The 20,019-nt window shown below is 38.4% G+C and overlaps 1 protein-coding gene across 4 annotated transcripts in view; it reads right to left on the reverse strand.

Moving 5' to 3' along the window:
- LOC105478279 (nuclear VCP like) overlaps window positions 1-20,019 on the reverse strand; it is a 106,435-nt gene that overhangs the window by 47,884 nt on the left and 38,532 nt on the right. For all 4 annotated transcript variants that reach the window (XR_011614672.1, XM_071081150.1, XM_011735415.2 and 1 more), the window contains 5 exons: window positions 15,746-15,995; window positions 14,058-14,276; window positions 11,964-12,068; window positions 6,705-6,767; window positions 1,000-1,119 (listed from right to left, as the gene is read on the reverse strand). Coding sequence is in view for 3 of the 4 variants with exons in the window: in XM_071081150.1 (XP_070937251.1) it covers window positions 1,000-1,119; window positions 6,705-6,767; window positions 11,964-12,068; window positions 14,058-14,276; window positions 15,746-15,995 (757 nt within the window). In the remaining variant the exon portion in view is untranslated. The remainder of the gene's footprint in view (window positions 1-999; window positions 1,120-6,704; window positions 6,768-11,963; window positions 12,069-14,057; window positions 14,277-15,745; window positions 15,996-20,019) is intronic.

Below are 20,019 nucleotides of genomic sequence, written 5' to 3' on the forward strand. Positions count from 1 at the left end.
AATGTACCTGTGGCCGGGCGTGGTGGCTCAACCCTGTAATCCCAGTACTTTGGGAGGCCGAGGCGAATGGATCACCTGAGGTCAGGAGTTCAAGGCCAGCCTGACCAACATGGGGAAACCTTGTCTCTACTAAAAATACAAAAATGAGCCAGGCATGGTGGCGGGTGCCTGTAATTCCAGCTACTCAGGAGGCTGAGGGAGGAGAATCGCTTGAACCCAGGAGGCGGAAGTTGCAGTGAACCGAGTTCGCACTATTGCACTCCCACCTGGGAGACAAGAGTGAAACTCTGTCTCAAAAATAAATAAATAAATAAGTAAATAAATAAATAAAGTAGCTGCTGTCTGCTTCAAAAAGGTTATATATTTATGGTTTATGTTATGCTTCACTAAGCTTCAAATTGTTATATAATAGCACTCCTAATAACAACTGTTTCTGGTACTCTGTACTGAAATCTCTAAGGACTGTGACTCAGTGTGGCTGATGCAAGTGGTATTCAATGCAGATCAATTTTATATCTTCTCCAGATATAAATGGGTGTTGGGTCTTTTTTTATCTTCTTCATTTTAATGTCTTACTTAAGAGAAAAGGTTTGGGGTCTTAAAGTTAATAACCTGACCCTATTTTGAGTGCATGATATCTTAAATTGTTTTTTTTTCCTGTCTCAAGAACTCTTTTAGCTCAAGAATGTTGTAGGATAACAAGATTATAAGGCAAGCTATTTCAAACTAATATCATTTCCATACTCACCTACTCATTTGTGTGAATTAGGATGACCTACAGATTGTGCAACCAAAATAATAAACAGGAAAAAAAATGGATGCAGAGGCAGATACAGAATACAACTGCTATCTCTAAGATTTGATTTCAAATTACTAGGTGTCTTCACTAAGAGTCTCAATGCTCCTAAGGTATGACTTCATAAGAAATACCTGGCTTAGAACATAGAAAAGGTTTATTGTGCTAAAAGAATCTGTAAACCACTAGTCCATGATAATTACCTCTCGGTCTGATCTTCGAGGACATAAAGCATCCACTTCATCAAAGAATATCACACAGGGTGCTGAGTTCTTGGCTCGTTGAAAAACTTGTCGCACAGCACGTTCACTCTCACCAACATACTAAACATACACAGAAAGGAAATAAAATACCAACGGTTCAACTTTGTGGTTTGGGTCAAATGACAGTAAAACAGTTTTATGTGACATAAAACTAGTTTATGTGCCAAAGTCCAGAAAGTATCAGGATGAACCATATACAATTGCTGATATTTAACCATTTTTGACCTGTAATAGTCAACTGCATATAGTTCAACTTAATAAAAGTAGCAACTATTTAAGCCTTCTATAAATTTCCTTATTTATAAAATGAAGACTTAAGTGAAACGTAAGGTCTTCTCTAGCTCAAAAAAATCACCAAAATTCAATTGTATTTTAGAACTAATCTTGTAAGCCTTGTGCATATAAAATATCCAGCAGTAATTTTCATTAATTCAACAGTATTTTACGTGCACATAAGTCAAATTACTATTTTATTGTTATTTCTACAAAAGTCATCTTACTAAATAAAGGAATAACTATTTTGTCATACAGCATCAGAGGAGGCAAAGGGAGCCAACTAGGCATTTAACAGGTTTCATAATGGCTTACTCTATGTTGAAATCTAAATCAAAACATAAAACATTAAGATAAGTCAAGAAATATAGCAATTCACAAGCAACTATAACATTAGGACTAAGTAATATGAAAAGCCACATGTAAGGATGATTTCGCTTTTAGCTTAGGCATAAGAAATTTTTCTCGTAAAATGTCAAACCAGATGACTAAGAAAGAGTTTTTTCTTAATGAAACTGCTAAATAAGATGGAATCCAAAAAACATCTTTACAGTGCCAATCATTATTATCATTTTTAAGACAGGGTCTCTCTGTCACCCAGACCGGAGTGCAGTGGAGCGATCTCGGTCGCTGCAACCTCTGCCCTGCAGGTTCAAGCAATTATCCTGCCTCAGCCTCCCGAGGAGCTGGGATTACAGGCATGCTGCCACTACCACCTGGCTAATTTTTGTCTTTTTAGTAGAGACGAGGTTTCACCATGTTGGCCAGGCTAGTCTCAAACTCCCAACCTCAAATGATCCATCCGCCTCAGCCTCCTAAAATGCTGGGATTACAGGCATGAGTCACTGCCCCCGGCCTACAGTGCCAACTATTTCATATCACCTCTGCTATAATGACTCTATGGCCAGAATAAATAATCAAGGCAAAGAATACACCGCAGATGACAGCGATTCAAGTGCTATTTTTTCCTTTGACTAGAAATTTCTTTCCCTCACATCCTTTTGGTATTTTTCGTTAAACTTTTGCTCATTCTGCTTCCCTTACTTGAACTGCTTTCTAACCTACCTCCGAACATTTCTTCTTACATTCTAAAAGATCCTCATTAATCATTCTTCCCATAATAGCAAATTTGATTAAGTTGAACTATATGCAGTTGGCTATTACAGGTCAAAAATGGTTAAATATCAGCAAATGTATATGGCTCATCCTGATACTTTCTGGAATTTGATATATAAAACTGTTTTACTATCATTTGACCCAAACCAAACCCAAAGTATTTCTTTGCTCTTCGAGTACTTTGTATTATTACAACATTTGAGCTCTTCTGCCTTCACTATATTATATTACAAAGCCCTTAGAAAGCAGGAGTCCTATTCAGATATTCAGATTTTATCCTTATTATAACATTTGAGCTCTCCTACCCTCACTATATTATATTACATAGCCCTTGGAAAGCAGGAGTCCCATTCAAATTTTTCTGTCCTAATATCCTGCACAGTATACAAATATAGTGCACAGTGTACAAATATAACACACAGTGTGCAAATACAATAGTGTACAAATATAGTAGACTTTCCTGGAAAATCTAATTCAGCAAAAACTACACTTGTAATGCTGAAGCAAAATATTCAGAACTGTTGTAAAAGAAGGCATCTCAGGGGGCTGGGAGACATAAAGTTTCAGACAGGAATAGAAGAGAACAATCAATACTGTTGGCAAAGTGACTTTGGAAATGGCAAACCAAGGTAGCTAGGTAAAAGGAAATTTAATTTAGGGAAAAGTAAACCTAAAGTTTCAACAAGGACATATTAAAACCTATTTAATCTTAACAAGGCAACAGTGATTAAAAATAAGTAAATGAAAGAAAAGCCCATCTTATCCTTTATTTGAAACATGCCACATTTCAAGTAAAGATCCTACATTTATTATCTCAAAATCTTTATTGGCCATCAAATTTTCAACCATTTTAGTCTGGCTTTTGCAAACATCATTATTAAACATATTTTCCCTAAAGCCACCAATGTCCTTCTAATAACTAAATCCCAAGTCCCACTCTCAATATCTTTTATACTGTTTGGTCACACTGACAAGGCTGAAAAACTCATCTTCCCTTGGTTTTCAGGCTTAGCTGGTCTGGGGTGTCCTGCATCTTATGAGCAAGTACCTTCAGTCTCCTTTGCCAGATCTTGCTTCTTTATCCCTTAATTGCTTGAATCTTTCAGGGTTCAGTCAGAGACCCTTAATGTAATTGTTCTTTTACTTAATAAACTTGTCCTACCAGACTGAACCCATTCCCATGGTTTTAGGTACCACTTGGATGATAGTGACTTTCAAATCTCTTCAGAGCTTCAGATTCACATTTCCTACCGCCTGCTAGACATCTCCAGATGGCTGTTTAATCTAAAATGTCCTAGAGTGAACTCATTTTCCAATCCCAGGATGCCCATCTTCCTCACTAGATCATCTAATCTTTCTTTTTGAGACAGTCTCACTCTGTTGCCCAGGCTGGAGTGCAGTGGTGTGATCTCTACTCACCGTAACCTCCACCTCCCGAGTTCAAACGATTCTTCTGCCTCAGTCTCCTGAGTAGATGAGATTACAGACACCCACCACTATGCTTGGCTAATTTTTTTGTATTTTTACAATGGGGTTTCACCACATTGGCCACACTGGTCTTGGATTCCTGACCTCAAGTGATCCACCCACCTTGGCCTCCCAAAGTGCAGGGATTATAGGCGTGAGCCACTATGCCCAGCCCAGATCATCTAATCTTTCAGAGACATTCTGCACTCTTCCATAGACCTCTTCCCCCTACCCACCCATAAAAAACAAATCAGACCACAATGAGGCAAAATGTCATGTTCACCAGACTGGCAAAAATGAAAATATCTGATACCAACACTGCTGTTGCGAATGTGGGACAATCTGATACAATTACTTTATTAAAACAGTTAGCAATATCCATTTTTTTTTTTTTTTTTTTTTTTTTGAGAGACAGGATGTTGCTGTGTTGTCTAGGCTGGAGAGCAGTGGCGCGATCATAGCTCACTGCAGCCTCGACCTTTTAGGCTCAAGCAATCCTCCTACCTCAGCCTCCCAAGGAGATGGGACTACAGGTGTGCATCTGGCTGATTTTATGGTTTTTTTTTTTTGTAGAGACAGGGTCTCACTATGTTGCCCATGCTGATCTCAAACTGGCCTCAAGCAATCCTCCTGCCTTGACCTCTCAAAGTGCTGGGATTACAGATGTGAGGCACTATGCCCAGCCAATACCTAATATTTTTGAAAGTGCACATACTCTAAGATTCAGCAATTCTCCTTCTGGGTATATACCCTAGGCAGAAAAAAATCTCACAAATATATGCAAAGATATACATATATAATATTCAACCTAAAAATTCATCAGGAAAAAAACCCTAATTTTTAAAGTATGGTTATATTCATTCAATGAAATGCCACACAAAAAGTTAATAAACTAAAAATACATCAACAGAGATAAGTATTATAAGTAAATATTGAACAAAAATAACAACCAAGAATAGGTGTAGTCACTCACGCCTGTAATCCTAGCATTTTGGGAGGCTGAGATAGGAGGATCACCTGAGGCCAGGAGTTTGAGACCAGCCCAGGCAACATAGCAAAACCTCTGCTTTCAGAGATCCTGTCTCTCTCTCAAAAAACAAAACAAAACAAAACAAAAACCAAAAAACCCAACCAAACCAAGTTGCAAAAGAATACACACTATTTAAAGGGCTTTTTTGTTTGTTTTGCTTTATACCATGGAGAGTGTATAAGGAGAGTCCAAAAGTATAACTAAAGTAGATATAACAGTTATAAACTTCAAATGTATCCATCACTGACCTTCAATTATTATCAACTCAATGTATGACCAATCTTGCTTCATCTATACTCCTGTCCACTTTCCTTGTTTTATTGAAGAAAATCCTAGATGTCCTATTTTATTTATAAATATTTCAGTATCTCCAAAATATAATGATTTTAACATGTCATTATTACACTTAAAAATTAGTATTTCCTTAATATCAAATATTCAGTAAGCACTAACATTTCCAATTATCTCATAAACCTCATACTTAAAAACAAAATTACATTAAAAATTTTTTTTGGTAGAGACAGGGTTTTGGTACGTTGGTCTGTCTTAAATGCCTGGCCTCAAGTGATCCTCTTGCCTCAGTCTCCCAAAGTGCTGGGGATCACAGGTGTCAGCCACTGTGCCTGGCCTCATACTTCTGAAACATATAAAATAATACTATATATTGTTTAGGGATACATACATACATAGTAAATAAAGAAAGAAGTGCATGGAACTAATAAGCACCAAATTCAGCCTTGTGGTAAGTTCCATGGGAGACAGAACAGGGAACATCACGAGGAAGGGTTTGCAAAAGCTTTAAGTGCATTTTTTTTTTTTTTTTTTTTTTTGCTGGGTGATAGATACATAGGGGTACATTATATTACTCTTTGGAATTCCTTATATGTGGAAACTTTTATAATAAAATTTTTACTAATTACAATCTTTAAAAATATGTTACACTCTTGCTTTATTTAAAGCCTCTATTAGCTCTCTGATAGTCTGAAGTTAACATCCAAATTCTAGCTTGGTATAAAGGCCCTTCAGCGTCTGGCTATAATCTTCTTTTCCAATCCCAGTTCCCACCAACGCCCTCTGCTTCAAGGTTCACATCTAATACCACCTCTGCTGGAAAACGAAGTACAAGAAAAGTTACGAGGTATGTAAAAAGTCCATAGGAAATACTTAAGTATAACTCCCTTATTTTAGGGAGAAAGTAATACACAATAGGAAAGATTTAAAAGTTGGGGTAGAGATAAATTTTAAAAACCTTTTAAAACAAATGTTACCCTCATTTCTTCTTTGTTGGAATATATCATAGAATGGCATTTTTACTTTTCATAGAGAAGGACAAAAAATAAGAAATTCAAAGTGTCTTAAATTTAGATAATAAATTGCTTAAATGCAGAAGGAAGATACAGCACTTGAGTGACTTCTATCTCCAGAAGTATTTTTATTTATTAATACAGAACTCATCTAAGCCACACGACAACAGGATAAAAAGTAGATCAGGAGTCAGACAACTCAGACTGAAATCTTTGCTCTACTGCTTCTAGCTGTGGGAAAATTCAGGCTCAGAGGTTAACAGACTTAATTGAGAAAGCATTTATACACCCAAAGTAGCAGAGGAGAGCAAAGCTCAACCTCCTCACTCCTATGGCACTGATTTTAAATACCAAAATACCACAACTGCTGAAAGATCTGAGAACATTTTACCCCGTAGCTTGCATGACCATTACTTTTTCTAATCTAAAATAATGACTCATGCTCAATAACTTACCATGTTTAGTAATTCAGGGCCCTTGACAGATATAAAATTTAGTCCAGACTCATTTGCAACAGCCTAGCAAGAGGAAACAAAAAGACACAAGTAAGGCCAATACACAGTAATAATAACAACAATAATAATGATGATGTGTGACAAAGGACTTCTTGTGTTTTTTTTCTTTTCTTTTTTTTTTTGAGACGGAGTCTCGCTCGGTCGCCTAGGCTGGAGGGCAGTGGTGCAATCTCGGCTCACTGTAAGCTCTGCCTCCCAGGTTCATGCCATTCTCCTGCCTCAGCCTCCTGAGTAGCTGGGACTACAGGTGCTCGCCACCAAGCCCGGCTAATTTTTTGTATTTTTAGTAGAGATGGGGTTTCACCATGTTAGCCAGGATGGTCTCAATCTCCTGACCTCGTGATCTGCACACCTCGGCCTCCCAAATGGTAGGATTACAGGCATGAGTGGCGCCCAGCCCTTTTTGTGGTCTTAAGTCTGTGTCTCCCTTCCTATATTAATAGTGACTTGTTTCTTATTAAAAGGAAAAAAGGGCTGGGTGCGGTGGCTCACGCCTGTAATCCTAGTACTTTGGGAGGCTGAGGCGGGTGGATCGCCTGAGGTCAGGAGTTCAAGACCAGCCTGACCAATATGGTGAAACCCCCATCTCTACTAAAAATACAAAAATTAGCCGGACGTGGTGGCATGTGCCTATAGTCTCAGCTACTCGAGAGGCTGAGACAGGAGAACTGCTCGTACCCAGGAGGCAGAGGTTGCAGTCAGTCAAGATTGCGCCATAGCACTCTAGCCTGGGTAACAGAGCAAGACTCTGTCTCAAAAAAAAAAAGAAAAAGAAAAAGAAAAAAAGACAAATGGGAAAAGGGGAATACATAAAGGTAAAATCAAAGGATAACCTACAACTTTCTTTTTTTTTTTTTAATTTCACTTTAATTTTTTTTTTGTTTTTTTGAGACAGAATCTTACTGTCGCCCAGGCTGGAGTGCGGTGATGAGATCACAGCTCACTGCAGTCTTGACTTCCCAGGTTCAGGCAATCCTCTCACCTCAGCCTTCCGAGGAGCTGGGACTACAGGAGTCTGCCACCACACTCAGTTAATTTTTGTATTTTTTTGGTAGAGGCAGGGTTTTGCCACAATGCCCAGGCTGAAACCTAGGACTTTCTAAGAATTACTAAGGCTATAAATCAAATGGAAATGACACAAAATATTTATGTGAACATTTGTTTACATAAACATGCTTATTATGTAAATACAAATACATTTATAGCCCTAATTTGGGATTCCAGTGAAAATGCTAGTCTCTGTACTCAAGAAATACCTCATGGGGTGAAAGTATTCATTCATTTACAAATGAAAATTTAACAACATCAGTTATCAGTCTTTACGAAGGGTCAATGTTGAGAAACACATAGTTGTATGTGTAGAAGAGTCTAAGAATTACAATCTGAACGCAGAGGTGAAATCTGAATAAAATCAATCAGAACTTCAAAATGATCATGGAAGAGAGTCCTTTCCTATTCTTAGAACCTGGTATCTGAGCTCCCGATCTATGTTCCACTTACTACTCCTCAGCATCACCACTTGGATCACACAAGCATTTCAAAACTATCACTTCCAAAACTAGACTCCCAATTCTTACTCTCCCAAACCTCTCCAACTCCAGCAACTGCATGCCCTGACTTTATGCTAGTTACATACTTAGTATGTGCAGGTGCCAACAAAAATTGTATTATTTGGTTATCCTGAGTAAATAAAACAATCAAGATCAGCCAAATACCTAATTTTATATGCATCTCTAGGTTTCTAGGTTCTGACCTATAATTTGTTCCATAAGTTTATCCTAGGCCACACTTTGCCTCTGCCATTCAAGGACATTTTCTATTTCTGGATTCTTGGGCACGTAGTCTTGCACCCTTCGGAGAACCTGATGAAAGTTGTTGTGAACACTCTTCCCCAGAAACAATACATATACATGGCCTTGGCTCATAGATTCAGTGAAGCTGTGAAGTCCATCCATGGAGTCCTAGGTAAGAGTCCCCGCTCCCAAAGGTCAGATATAAGAAATCTAAAGCCAGCACAGTGGCTCACGCCTGTAATCCCAGCACTTTGGGAGGCCGAGATGGGCGGATCACAAGGTTAGATCGAGACCAGCCTGGCTAACGCGGTGAAACCCTGTCTCTACTAAAAATACAAAAAATTACCCGGGCATGGTGGTGGGCACCTGTAGTCCCAGCTACTCGGGAGGCTGAGGCAGGAGAATGGCGTGAACCCGGGAGGTGAAGCTTGCAGTGAGCCAAGGTTGTGCCACTGCACTCCAGCCTGGGCGATAGAGCAAGACTCTGTCACAGACACACACACACACACAAAAAGAAATCTGACTAAACAGAGTGGTCCTCAATTGTTGGCAGTTCAGTAGGGGGGAGAAGAAGAGGAGAAATGTGGATCTATGATGTTTTAGTACCATATATGCTTTTCAAGTTATCCAAGCTACCTCCTCTCTGCTGTGAACAGGACTACTCAAAGGCAGATGTAACTAATTTAATAATAAACACTATAAGACACACACGAAAGGGAACGCATTGACCTGGAGAATTCACACACCAGCATGCAGAACCTTCTTTCTGGCTATATTTTTCCAAAACTATTGTGAAAAAAATGTAGATCAATGACTGTGTCGTTCTCTTCTAACTCCATACCCAGCTCCCTGAAAGCAATGCCTTGTAAGAGTACTGAACACATTAAGCAAGGAAAATTAGTAGTATAAATAAACGTAAGTTTTACACACAGCACTATGGACATTTGATATTTACTGAGGAGTTATAATTCGGTTGCTGTGGTACTTATTAAACATGTTATTATTTCAATTTCTTACAAGTAATTCAAAATATTTTTAAAAGTTGATAAGGGTTAGTTATGGATGTAATATTATACAGACACTGAAAATGATGGATAACATACTTTACACATAGGGAAGACAGTTCTTTTTTTTTTTTTTTTGACTTTTTTTTATTATTATTATTATACTTTAAGTTCTAGGGTACATGTGCATAATGTGCAGGTTTGTTACATATGTATACTTGTGCCATGTTGCTGTGCTGCACCCATCAACTCATCATTTACATCAGGTATAACTCCCAATGCAATCCCTCCCCCCTCCCCCCTCCCCATAATAGGCCCCAGTGTGTGATGTCCCCCTTCCTGAGTCCAAGTGATCTCATTGTTCAGTTCCCACCTATGAGTGAGAACACGCGGTGTTTGGTTTTCTGTTCTTGTGATAGTTTGCTAAGAATGATGGTTTCCAGCTGCATCCATGTCCCTACAAAGGACACAAACTCATCCTTTTTTATGGCTGCATAGTAGGGAAGACAGTTCTAATAAGCATCAGTCCAAAGGGAAAAAAAAAGCACAAAAAGACAGAAATTTGCCCACATAAAAATAAAACCAAAAAAGCTCAAGGTGTCAAACATGATTACAGTCAAGATAAACTGATCAACATTTATAAATAACAAATCTTAATATATGAAGTGATTATAAATAAGAAAGAAAATCACATGTATGCCATTAGAAAAACAGGAAAGGATATGAATAGACAATTCACAAAGAAAAATAGCCAATAAACATATTTAAATTAAAAAAACATTAGTTTTTGTTTTCTTTTTTCTTTTTTGAGACAGTCTCACTCTGTTGCCTAGGCTGGCATGCAGTGGCATGATCTTGGCTCACTGCAGCCTCTGCCTCCTTGCGTCAGGCAATTCTTGTGCCTCAGCCTCCCCAGTAGCTGGGATTACAGGCATGCAGCACTGCACCTGGCTAATTTTGTAATTTACTTTAGTAGAGACAGGGTTTTACCATGTTGCCCATGCTGGTCTCGAAATCCTGGCCTCAAGTGATCCACCTGCCTCGGCCTCCCAAAGTGCTGGGGTTATAGGCATGAGCTACCACGCCTGGCCAAAAAAACACTAGTAATTTTAAAAATGCGACTTAAACTGCAAGATAGTATTTTTACCTATTAAATTGTCCACTATTAAAAGCAACGTTCATGGCCATCACTAGTTTAAGGTGTGGGAAAATTGATACTCATATCCTATTGATACAAAGGTAAAAACTGCTGAAAACCTTTAGGAAGGCATTTTAATAATATGGCTCAAAAGCTTTAAAAACATACATTCCTTTGACTGGAAAATTACTTAGATATGCATTCTAATATAATTATTAGTCAAGCTACAAACATATAAGTGCAAGACCATTTAAAGTAGTGTTGTTTCAATATGGGATCATTTCCATAAATTATAGAACATCTATCTTTATGGTAGAATATTATGCAGGCATTAAAAATATTGATGTTTATCAATATATACTGACATGTGACGATGCTCAGGAAATATAACTAAGTGAGAAAAATATGTTTAAAAAAGCTTATATCTGTGGCTGGGTGTAGTGGCTCATGCCTGTAATCCCAGCACTTTGGGAGGCTGAGGCAGGCAGGTCACGAAGTCAGAAGTTTGAGACCAGCCTGACCAACATGGTGAAACCCCATCTCTACTAAAAATACAAAAATTAGCCAGGCGTGGTGGCGTGTGCCTGTAATCCTAGCCACTCGGGAGGCTGAGGCAAGATCATTGATTGAACACGGGAGGCGGAGGTTGCAGTGAGCCAAGATCATGCCACTGCACTCCAGCCTGGGCAACAGAATGAGACTCTGTCTCAAAAAGGGGGGGAAAAAAAAGCTTATGTTTGTAAACATGCATGTAAAAATGTAAAAGTTAGATATTATTTTGATATGTATGCATAGAAAAAATCTGAAGGATTGACAATGAAATGAAATAATAGTAGTACATAGTAGTGAATTACACACAATGCTTTTCCTTTTTGCTTATTTTTATTTTCTATTATGAAAAAACAATTTTAGAAAATAATTACAAGAAATATTTAAGTTATAAACAATAACAATACCAAAGCAGGAAACCAAGTCAAGTAAAAACTTAAACTATGGAATAATACTCACTAAAAAGCTAAAATATAATACACAGAAAATATATAATTGTATGTTAAAATTGATAGGATTATGGTTGATATAAACATTTTTCAATCATGTGCCTTTGTAATTTAAAAAAGTAGAAATTTTCATGAAGAAAGTTGTCAGTTTTGCTAAAATAAACTTCTGATAAAAATTATGCATAAGACTTACCTAACTGTAATATTTAAAGTTAAATTCATATCTGATAGTAAGAAATCAATTACATGCAATTGAACATATATACCTTTGCCAGCAGAGTCTTCCCACAGCCAGGCGGACCAGCAAGGAGGACCCCAGCTGGAGTCACCAATCCAAGAGCTTTGAACTGGTCTGGGTTGCGTACTGGTGCCTGGAAAGAATGATACCAATGGTGATCCATTACATACCTATTTTATACTGCAGGTTCAAATTATCTTCAGATAAATATTTTATGTTTTTTTATTTTTTTATTTTTTGAGCGTGCCTCTATCACCCAGGATAGAGTGCAGTGGCATTACTTTGGCTCACTGCAACTTCTGCCTCCTGGGTTCAAGCAATCCTCCTACCTTAGCCTTGTGAGTAGCTGGGACTACAGGCACATGCCACCACGCCTGGCTAATTTTTGTATTTTTTATTTTATTTTATTTTTTTGAGACGGAGTCTCGCTGTGTCGCCCAGGCTGGAGTGCAGTGGCCGGATCTCAGCTCACTGCAAGCTCCGCCTCCCGGGTTCACGCCATTCTCCTGTCTCAGCCTCCCGAGTAGCTGGAACTACAGGCACCTGCCACCTCGCCCGGCTAGTTTTTTTGGTATTTTTTTAGTAGAGACGGGGTTTCACCGTGGTAGCCAGGATGGTCTCGATCTCCTGACCTCGTGATCCACCCATCTCGGCCTCCCAAAGTGCTGGGATTACAGGATTGAGCCACCGCGCCCGGCCAATTTTTGCATTTTTAGTAGAGTTGGGGTTTCACCACGTTGGCCAGGCTGGTCTCGAACTCCTGACCTCAGGTGATCCACCTGCCTCAGCCTTCCAAAGTGCTGGGATTACAGACAGGAGCCACTGTGCCCGGCCTCTCAGGCTTAATTTCAACATGACTGTGAGGCCTAAAGATATGAACAGTACCTGTTTACCTGTTCATGCCCTGTGGTGATAAAGAGAAAAGTCCCCGCGCTTGAGGAATGTATACTTGAACGTAACATCTAAGAACATTTTAGACATAACAATAGAATATTTCGACAAATATTTTTTAGAAAACCATTTAAATATCTAGGTTATAAAATGTTTAGACAATGGTCTCCTCTAAGAAATCAGACGCAGCAGTAACTTTTGCATAGTTAAAATTTTGTCAGAGATACCTGTTGACTATAATTCCAGTGTATTTTCTCTTTCAGTAGTACATACCTCTAAATCGATCATATTTCAATTAATGAATCACGGAACGATGAGTAGAAAAGTAAAGTAAATAAAAATTAATCCGAAGTTTTACGTGCATTAAAATTGCCTTGACCCATAAAATCAGGTTCAGAAAGTCTTTGTCAAACGATTTGGTCTTGACTGAATCAAACCTGAAGGTTTTTGTGCTTGTTTAAACTCACTGCTATAGAAATGAAGCACAACCAAAAGGATCAGCACAAAATAGGTCTCAGTGGAGTATTATTCAGCCACAAAAATGAAGGAAATCCTGTCATTTGCAGCAACATAGATGGAACTAGAGGTCATTATGTCAGTAAAATAAACCAGGCACAGAAAGGCAAATATTGCACATTCTCACTCATAGTGGGAGCTAATAAAGTGGATCTCATGGAAATGGAGAGCAAACTGATGGTTATCAGAGGCTGGAAAGGCAAAGCGGAGAGGAGTATGATGAAGAGAAGTTGGTTAACGGGTAAAAAAATATAGATAGGAGTAATAAGTTCTGGTATTTGATAGCCCAGTAGGGAAATTACATTTCAAAATAGCTAGAAGAATAGCTAGAAGAAAAAAGTATATTTCAAAACAGCTAGAAGAAAAAAAGTATAATGTTCCCAACACAAAACATAAACATTAGAGGTGATGAATATCCCAATTACTCTGACTTCATCATTACACATTTAATACATGTATCAAAATATCACATGTACCCCCAAAATATTTACAACTGTGATATATCAATTAAAAAAATAAACAAATAAATCAGATCTCAAACAAAAGAAAAACCATTGTTGGGGGCTTAGCACTTGAAAAAAGTGCTACATTCAAGTCAATTTAGACACAGTGATTAAGTCAGTTTAGCCACAGAACCTAGTACACATGCATGGAGCTTTATCTCTGATCCTTAATCCATGACATGCCAATAATATTTGGCAGCTGATATACCTACCAATATTGCCATGGTGAGCTCCTCTCTAATGTCTTCCAGGGCACCAATATCTGCCCATGTCACGTTAGGGACAGTGACAAAGCCTTCCCTTTTGGCAGAGGGTTGGACTGAGGATAGAGCAACAATGAAATCATTCAGTTCAATGCACAGGCCTTGCATCTGCTCCTCTGAGAGGGGATCTTGGTCTCTTAGCAACCCCAGCAGCCTTTGTAATTCATCCTTGAAGGGAACAATTGAGGGGAAGATAAAAAAACACCACAACAGCTATAGAAAAGTTACATTTTCTACTTATAAAAATTATTACTGTAGTATTTCCGTAACCTATCCTGAACTTCTATGTAGTTTAATAATTTTCTCTCTGACATGAGACAAGCTCATTTTATTCTAAAGGATCATATGCTCTGGTCAAGTAAAGATACACCAACTATAATTAAATATATAAGAATGATTTCTATATACTAGGGCTAGGTATAGCAAATATAAGCAGTTGGCAAATATTCATTTCAGCAACCATGATATTTCCCATATTTCATTTATGAATATTCAAGAAACAGCTGAATCCTGCTGAAATTTAAAAAAGTTACACTGGAGGTAGTATAATTCATTAATATGGTTCCTTAACGGTTTATCAACTAAGTAGAGGGAAGGCAATTTTCCTATTACTATCAAATCTTAAAAGGCAGATTTCTTGCTTTGTGAAGATGAAAGGATAAGTCTAAAAAATAGGTAACCGATTAATTCAATTTATAAAATATTAATTTATATGCAATATTATAAAACAAATGAGTTTGTTATTTTTTACAGAAGTAAAGTTTCAAATGTCTAAGAAAAAAATAAATTATGTGAGAACAAAAGATCTGGATTTAAGCCCTTGCTCTATAAAGTAGAGGCTGTATGGGCTTGGGCAAATCACAACCTCTTAAGCTTAGTGCCTTTGATTATAAAATGGGGAAAATAATGATATTTATATAAGGTTACAGGGATCAAATTATATAACATACAGAAGCCATCTGTGCAAGCTATAAAATGCTACATAAAATGCTATATATATTGAATTTTCATGACTCACAAAACTAAAAAATTTAATACTGATCTTAGATTGATAAATGTCCCCTATTATTCATATGACTGTCCTCCAGAGCTGTTTGCAGCTACCGACGTGGATACAGTTGTGTCAACAGACCACTGTAATCTACCTAACCAAAAGTTAATCAGGAGATATAATTAAATGCCAATGCTGAAATAGGGGTTGACAACCTTTTTCTGTAAAGGTCTAGACAGTAAACACTGTAGGCTTTGTGGGCTATGGTATCTGCTGCAGACTCCTATGTGAATTCTGCCGTGAAGTACGAAAGCACAAAGAGGCAACATGTATACAAATGAACATGGCTGTGTTCCAATATAACTTTAATTTATAAAAACAGGTGGTGGGTGGGTAGGCCACAGTCTGCCAACCCCATTCCAGAATCTCATAATCATTATTGTAAAATGAATTTATTCAGAATAAACATAAAACTACTCGTATTTTTGAAATGATACACATTATGGGTATAAATGATAATTATTCTATAGATTAAATGCCAATAAAACAGAAAGTAATAAACCTCAACTATACTGACCCTTGCTTCAATGTAAAATAACACAAAGAACATTAAAAGGACAATTTAAAGTGCCTTTAGAGAAAGCACCTGTGTTTCAGAAGTGGATTCAGTTCCCAGACCTTCCTCCTGGACTCCTTTAGATGGCAAATCTTCCATTTCAGGATCTTTCTTCTCCTGTTCCTGTAGCTTCATTAAGACTCTGTTGACTGCACACATTGCTGCCTCTCGGCACAGTGCCATCAGATCAGCACCAACAAAGCCTGGAGTTAGGTGTGCTAAGTGACAGAAATCAAAAGCTTGAGGAAGCCTAAGTTTTCTGCACAACGTCTGAAGTATTCTGTAGAAAAGACAGGGGAAAAAATTTCTGATTCCCAATTTAATAGTAAAAACAAGTCATCAACTATATTTATTCGAAGTCCTTCACATCTGCCAAAGGTATCAAAATGGATACTATATAAGATCAAATAGTTCATTCACTCAACAAATGCTAAGTTACATGTTCCATCTTATTCCAGAAAGGATTATGGTAAATATCTGCTTTGTTAGGAACCATGCTAAATGCTGTGAGGAATACATAGAATTTTAAAAAAATATTTTGCCTTTAAGAATTTATAACATTACAGGGGAAATAAGATAAATAACTTATGAGGGTACTTTTAGAGTAGATTAAATGGATGTCTACCAGAAATAAAAGCCCCCACATTCACACAAACCATTAATTATCTTCATCATTGAAAATTATCTTGCCATATACTTCCCATTTTATATGAGGACAGTTAAATCTCCAACTTTAACTTTACTTATTGTTCATCCCCTGTACTACACGTGTGAAAAATCTTGTTCAACCTAACTGGCAACATGGTATCTATAAAAATCTGGACTTCTAGATAATTGTTGTTAAAGGAATATCTTGAACAATTTCTGATAAGACCTAAATAAAAACTTAAAAGCAGTAAAGATATTCAAGATGAGACCAGGTGCAGTGGCTCACGCCCGTAATCCCACACCTGCAATTACTCTGGGAGGCTGAGGCAGGCAGATCACTTGAGGTCAAGAGTTTGAGATTATCCTGGTCAACATGGCAAAATCCCATCTCTACTAAACATACAAAAATTAGCTGGGAGTGGCCGGGTGCAGTGGCTCACGCCTGTAATCGCAGCACTTTGGAAGGCCAAGGTGGGCGGATCACGAGGTCAGGATATCGAGACCATCCTGACTAACACAGTGAAACCCCGTCTCTACTAAAAATACAAAAAATTAGCCAGGCGTGGTGGCGGGTGCCTGTAGTCCCAGCTACTCGGGAGGCGGAGGCAGAAGAATGGTGTGAACCTGGGAGGCGGAGCTTGCAGTGAGCCGAGATCACGCCATTGCACTCCAGCCTGGGCGACAGAACCGGGAGGTGGAAGTTGCAGTGAGCCAAGATTGTGTCTCTGCACTCCAGCCTGAATGACAGAGCAAGACTCTGTCTCGAATAATAATAAAAAAAGATATTCAGGATAAAAGGTCTGAAGCCAAACTGCAAGAGTTTGAATCCCAGCTCTGTTACCCTTTGTAATCTGGGCCAGTTACTTAACCTTTGTGCTTCAGTTTCTTCATTTATTCAATCTATATTATAGTAGCACTTATTCAGAGGGCGGTTGCTACAAATGAATACACGCAAAGCACATAAAACAGTGGCTGATCCATAGCTAGTGACCAATGAATGTTAATTCTTTTTTTTTTTTTTCTTTCTGAGACGGAGTTTTGCTCTTGTTGCCCAGGCTGGAGTGCAATGGCGCAATCTCGGCTCACTGCAACCTCTGCCTCCCAGGTTCTAGTGATTCTCCTGCCTCAGCCTTTGAAGTAGCTGGGATTACAGGCATGCAACAATGAATGTTAATTCTTATTTACATATTTTGATATTATAAACTAACTTGGACAAGCAAATATATTTTAAAATTAATAAATGTGTAAAGAAGACTAATATTTTCAAATGTCAAGCTAATAAAGATTATAGAAAAATCATATGGGATCATGTAAGTGAGCAGAATAGAAGCAGATAAACATTACTGACAAATTTTTTAAAATTTCACTTGGATACTCTGAATAATGGGAATCAAGAAAACTTTCCACTAAAGAACTACTTCCAAAAGACACAGATCCAATTTGCTACTATGCATAAGAATACAAAATACTCTTCGACTTACCATGAGTTTACATCCTGATAAACCCATTCTAAGTCAAAAACATCATGATAAACCCTTTGTAAAGTTGAAAAAACTATAAGCCAAACCACTGTCAGTTGGGGACTATCTGTACTAAGAACATTTTGGATGTTATGAAAATGGCTAACAGAAAATAATAACATCCTTTTCATAGTTGTACTCTATCCCTAAAAATAAGTGGATATTTCTAGTCATTATACTGTAGAAACTCCAAAAGAGGGGAAAGCTACCACTGTACTAGCTCCAGCTACTGCAGCCACGTGAGACCATGAGGCAGAACCATCTAGCTGAGGCCTTTCCAAATTCTTGATCCTCAGAAACTGTGACACAATAAAATGAGTAGTGTTGTAAGACACTAAATTTTGGTGTGGTCTGTTTTACACCAATAGAAACTGAACAGTTATATGGGTCTCCTTTTATGTATGCTGAAACTTTTCCATAATTTTATGCTTTTGAAGTACAGGATGATATTGGGAGGATCATTTGAGGGCAGGAGTTCAAGATGAACCTGAGCAACATAGTGAGACCCTCTCTCTCTATATAAAAAATAATAATAAAAGAGACAGAATCAATAGCTACCTTATTTTAAAAAATTCTATGTGTCAGATATTGTGCAAAAAATTCTATGTGTCAGATATTGTGCTAGGTTATGTTAATTCAATACTCACAGGAAGCCTTTAATCACTTTACAGATAAAGTTATTACTGTTATTATTACTGTATTATAGATAAATATTACTGCATTATAGATAAATAAACTAAAGCTTGGAAATGTTAAAAACATTGGACAAGGACCAAGGATAACAGGAGGCAGAGGTGGAATAATTTTCCTTCGCTGACTCAAAGTTTGGGCATCTATTCATTGCCTCTGCACCCCAATCCCGCCCAGGTCTGGCCTTTTTCCCTCACTTACTTACTCACACCCTGGACCTCATCATCACCTGGATCTGGCCCCTGTCTGAGATCACAATCTCACACGTGGCATTCTGCCCAGTCTCACATGTCTGAGCTTATATGTGCTATTACTCCCGCACTGTTCCTGGACCTCACCAAGATCTTCATCTTCAGTTCACCCCTTCCTCATTAAATACTCTTTTTCTTTTTTTGAGACAGGGTTTTGCTGTGTCACCCAGGCTGGATGGAGTGCAGTGGCGTGACATCAGCTCACTGCAACCTCCACCTCCCAGGCAATTCCCCTGCCTCAGTCTCCTGAGTAGCTGGGATTACGGGCGTGCACCACCACGCCCAGCTAATTTTTGTGTATTTTTAGTAGAGACGGGGTTTCACCATGTCGGCCAGGCTGGTCTCGAACTCCTGACCTCAGGTGATCCATCCGCCTCAGCCTCCCAAAGTGCTAGGATTATAGGTGTGAGCCACCACACCTGGCCTAATATTTCAGAACATTTCTTACCTCGATTTCCACTCTACCACCTCAACAGTGCTTCCTGAGATAGTCTTGCTTATGAAGTTATATTTCTGGTTATTGGTGGATGTTTATTTGCTCTATGGACATTATTCATTTGCTCAATTACTAGGAAAGGCTGGTGCTGCAGCAAACAGCTTTCAACTGTCTGGCCGCCATCTCATTACTGATAACAGGACCTGTGGTCTCAGACAGGTTAGTGGCAATAGGTGAAAGTATGGTACTCAGATTTAACCTGTATGTGGACCAAATGGCTCTGCTGTATTCTATAGCTCCAGACATTGCCACTAATCTGGTCAGCCAACTAAAGAATGCAAGCCATTGTTAGTAAGACCAGACAAATGAGTAGGGACACATAAGTCCATTATTACTTCTGAAAAACAATTATCCTACCGATGAGTAAATTGTTTTCTTCCCGTTTTTTACAGAGGTGGGTCCTCCCTTTGTCACCCAGGTTGGAGTGCAGAGGCACAATCATGACTTACTGCAGCCTCGAACTCCTGGGCTCAAGCAATCCTCCTGTGCTTCAGCCTCCTGACTAGCTAGGACTACAGGTATGTGCAGAGCTAATTTGATTTTTTGTAGAGACAGTGTCGCACTATGTTGCCCAGGCTCAAACTCCTGGTCTCAAGTGATCCTCCTGCCTCAGTCTCCCAAAGTGTTGGGATTACAGGCCTGAGCCACTGCACCCAAGCATAAATCATTTTCTTAATGTGGGCTTATCCTTTTCCAAAT

This window comes from Macaca nemestrina, chromosome 1, assembly GCF_043159975.1.
Source record: "Macaca nemestrina isolate mMacNem1 chromosome 1, mMacNem.hap1, whole genome shotgun sequence".
Taxonomy (NCBI): domain Eukaryota; kingdom Metazoa; phylum Chordata; class Mammalia; order Primates; family Cercopithecidae; genus Macaca; species Macaca nemestrina.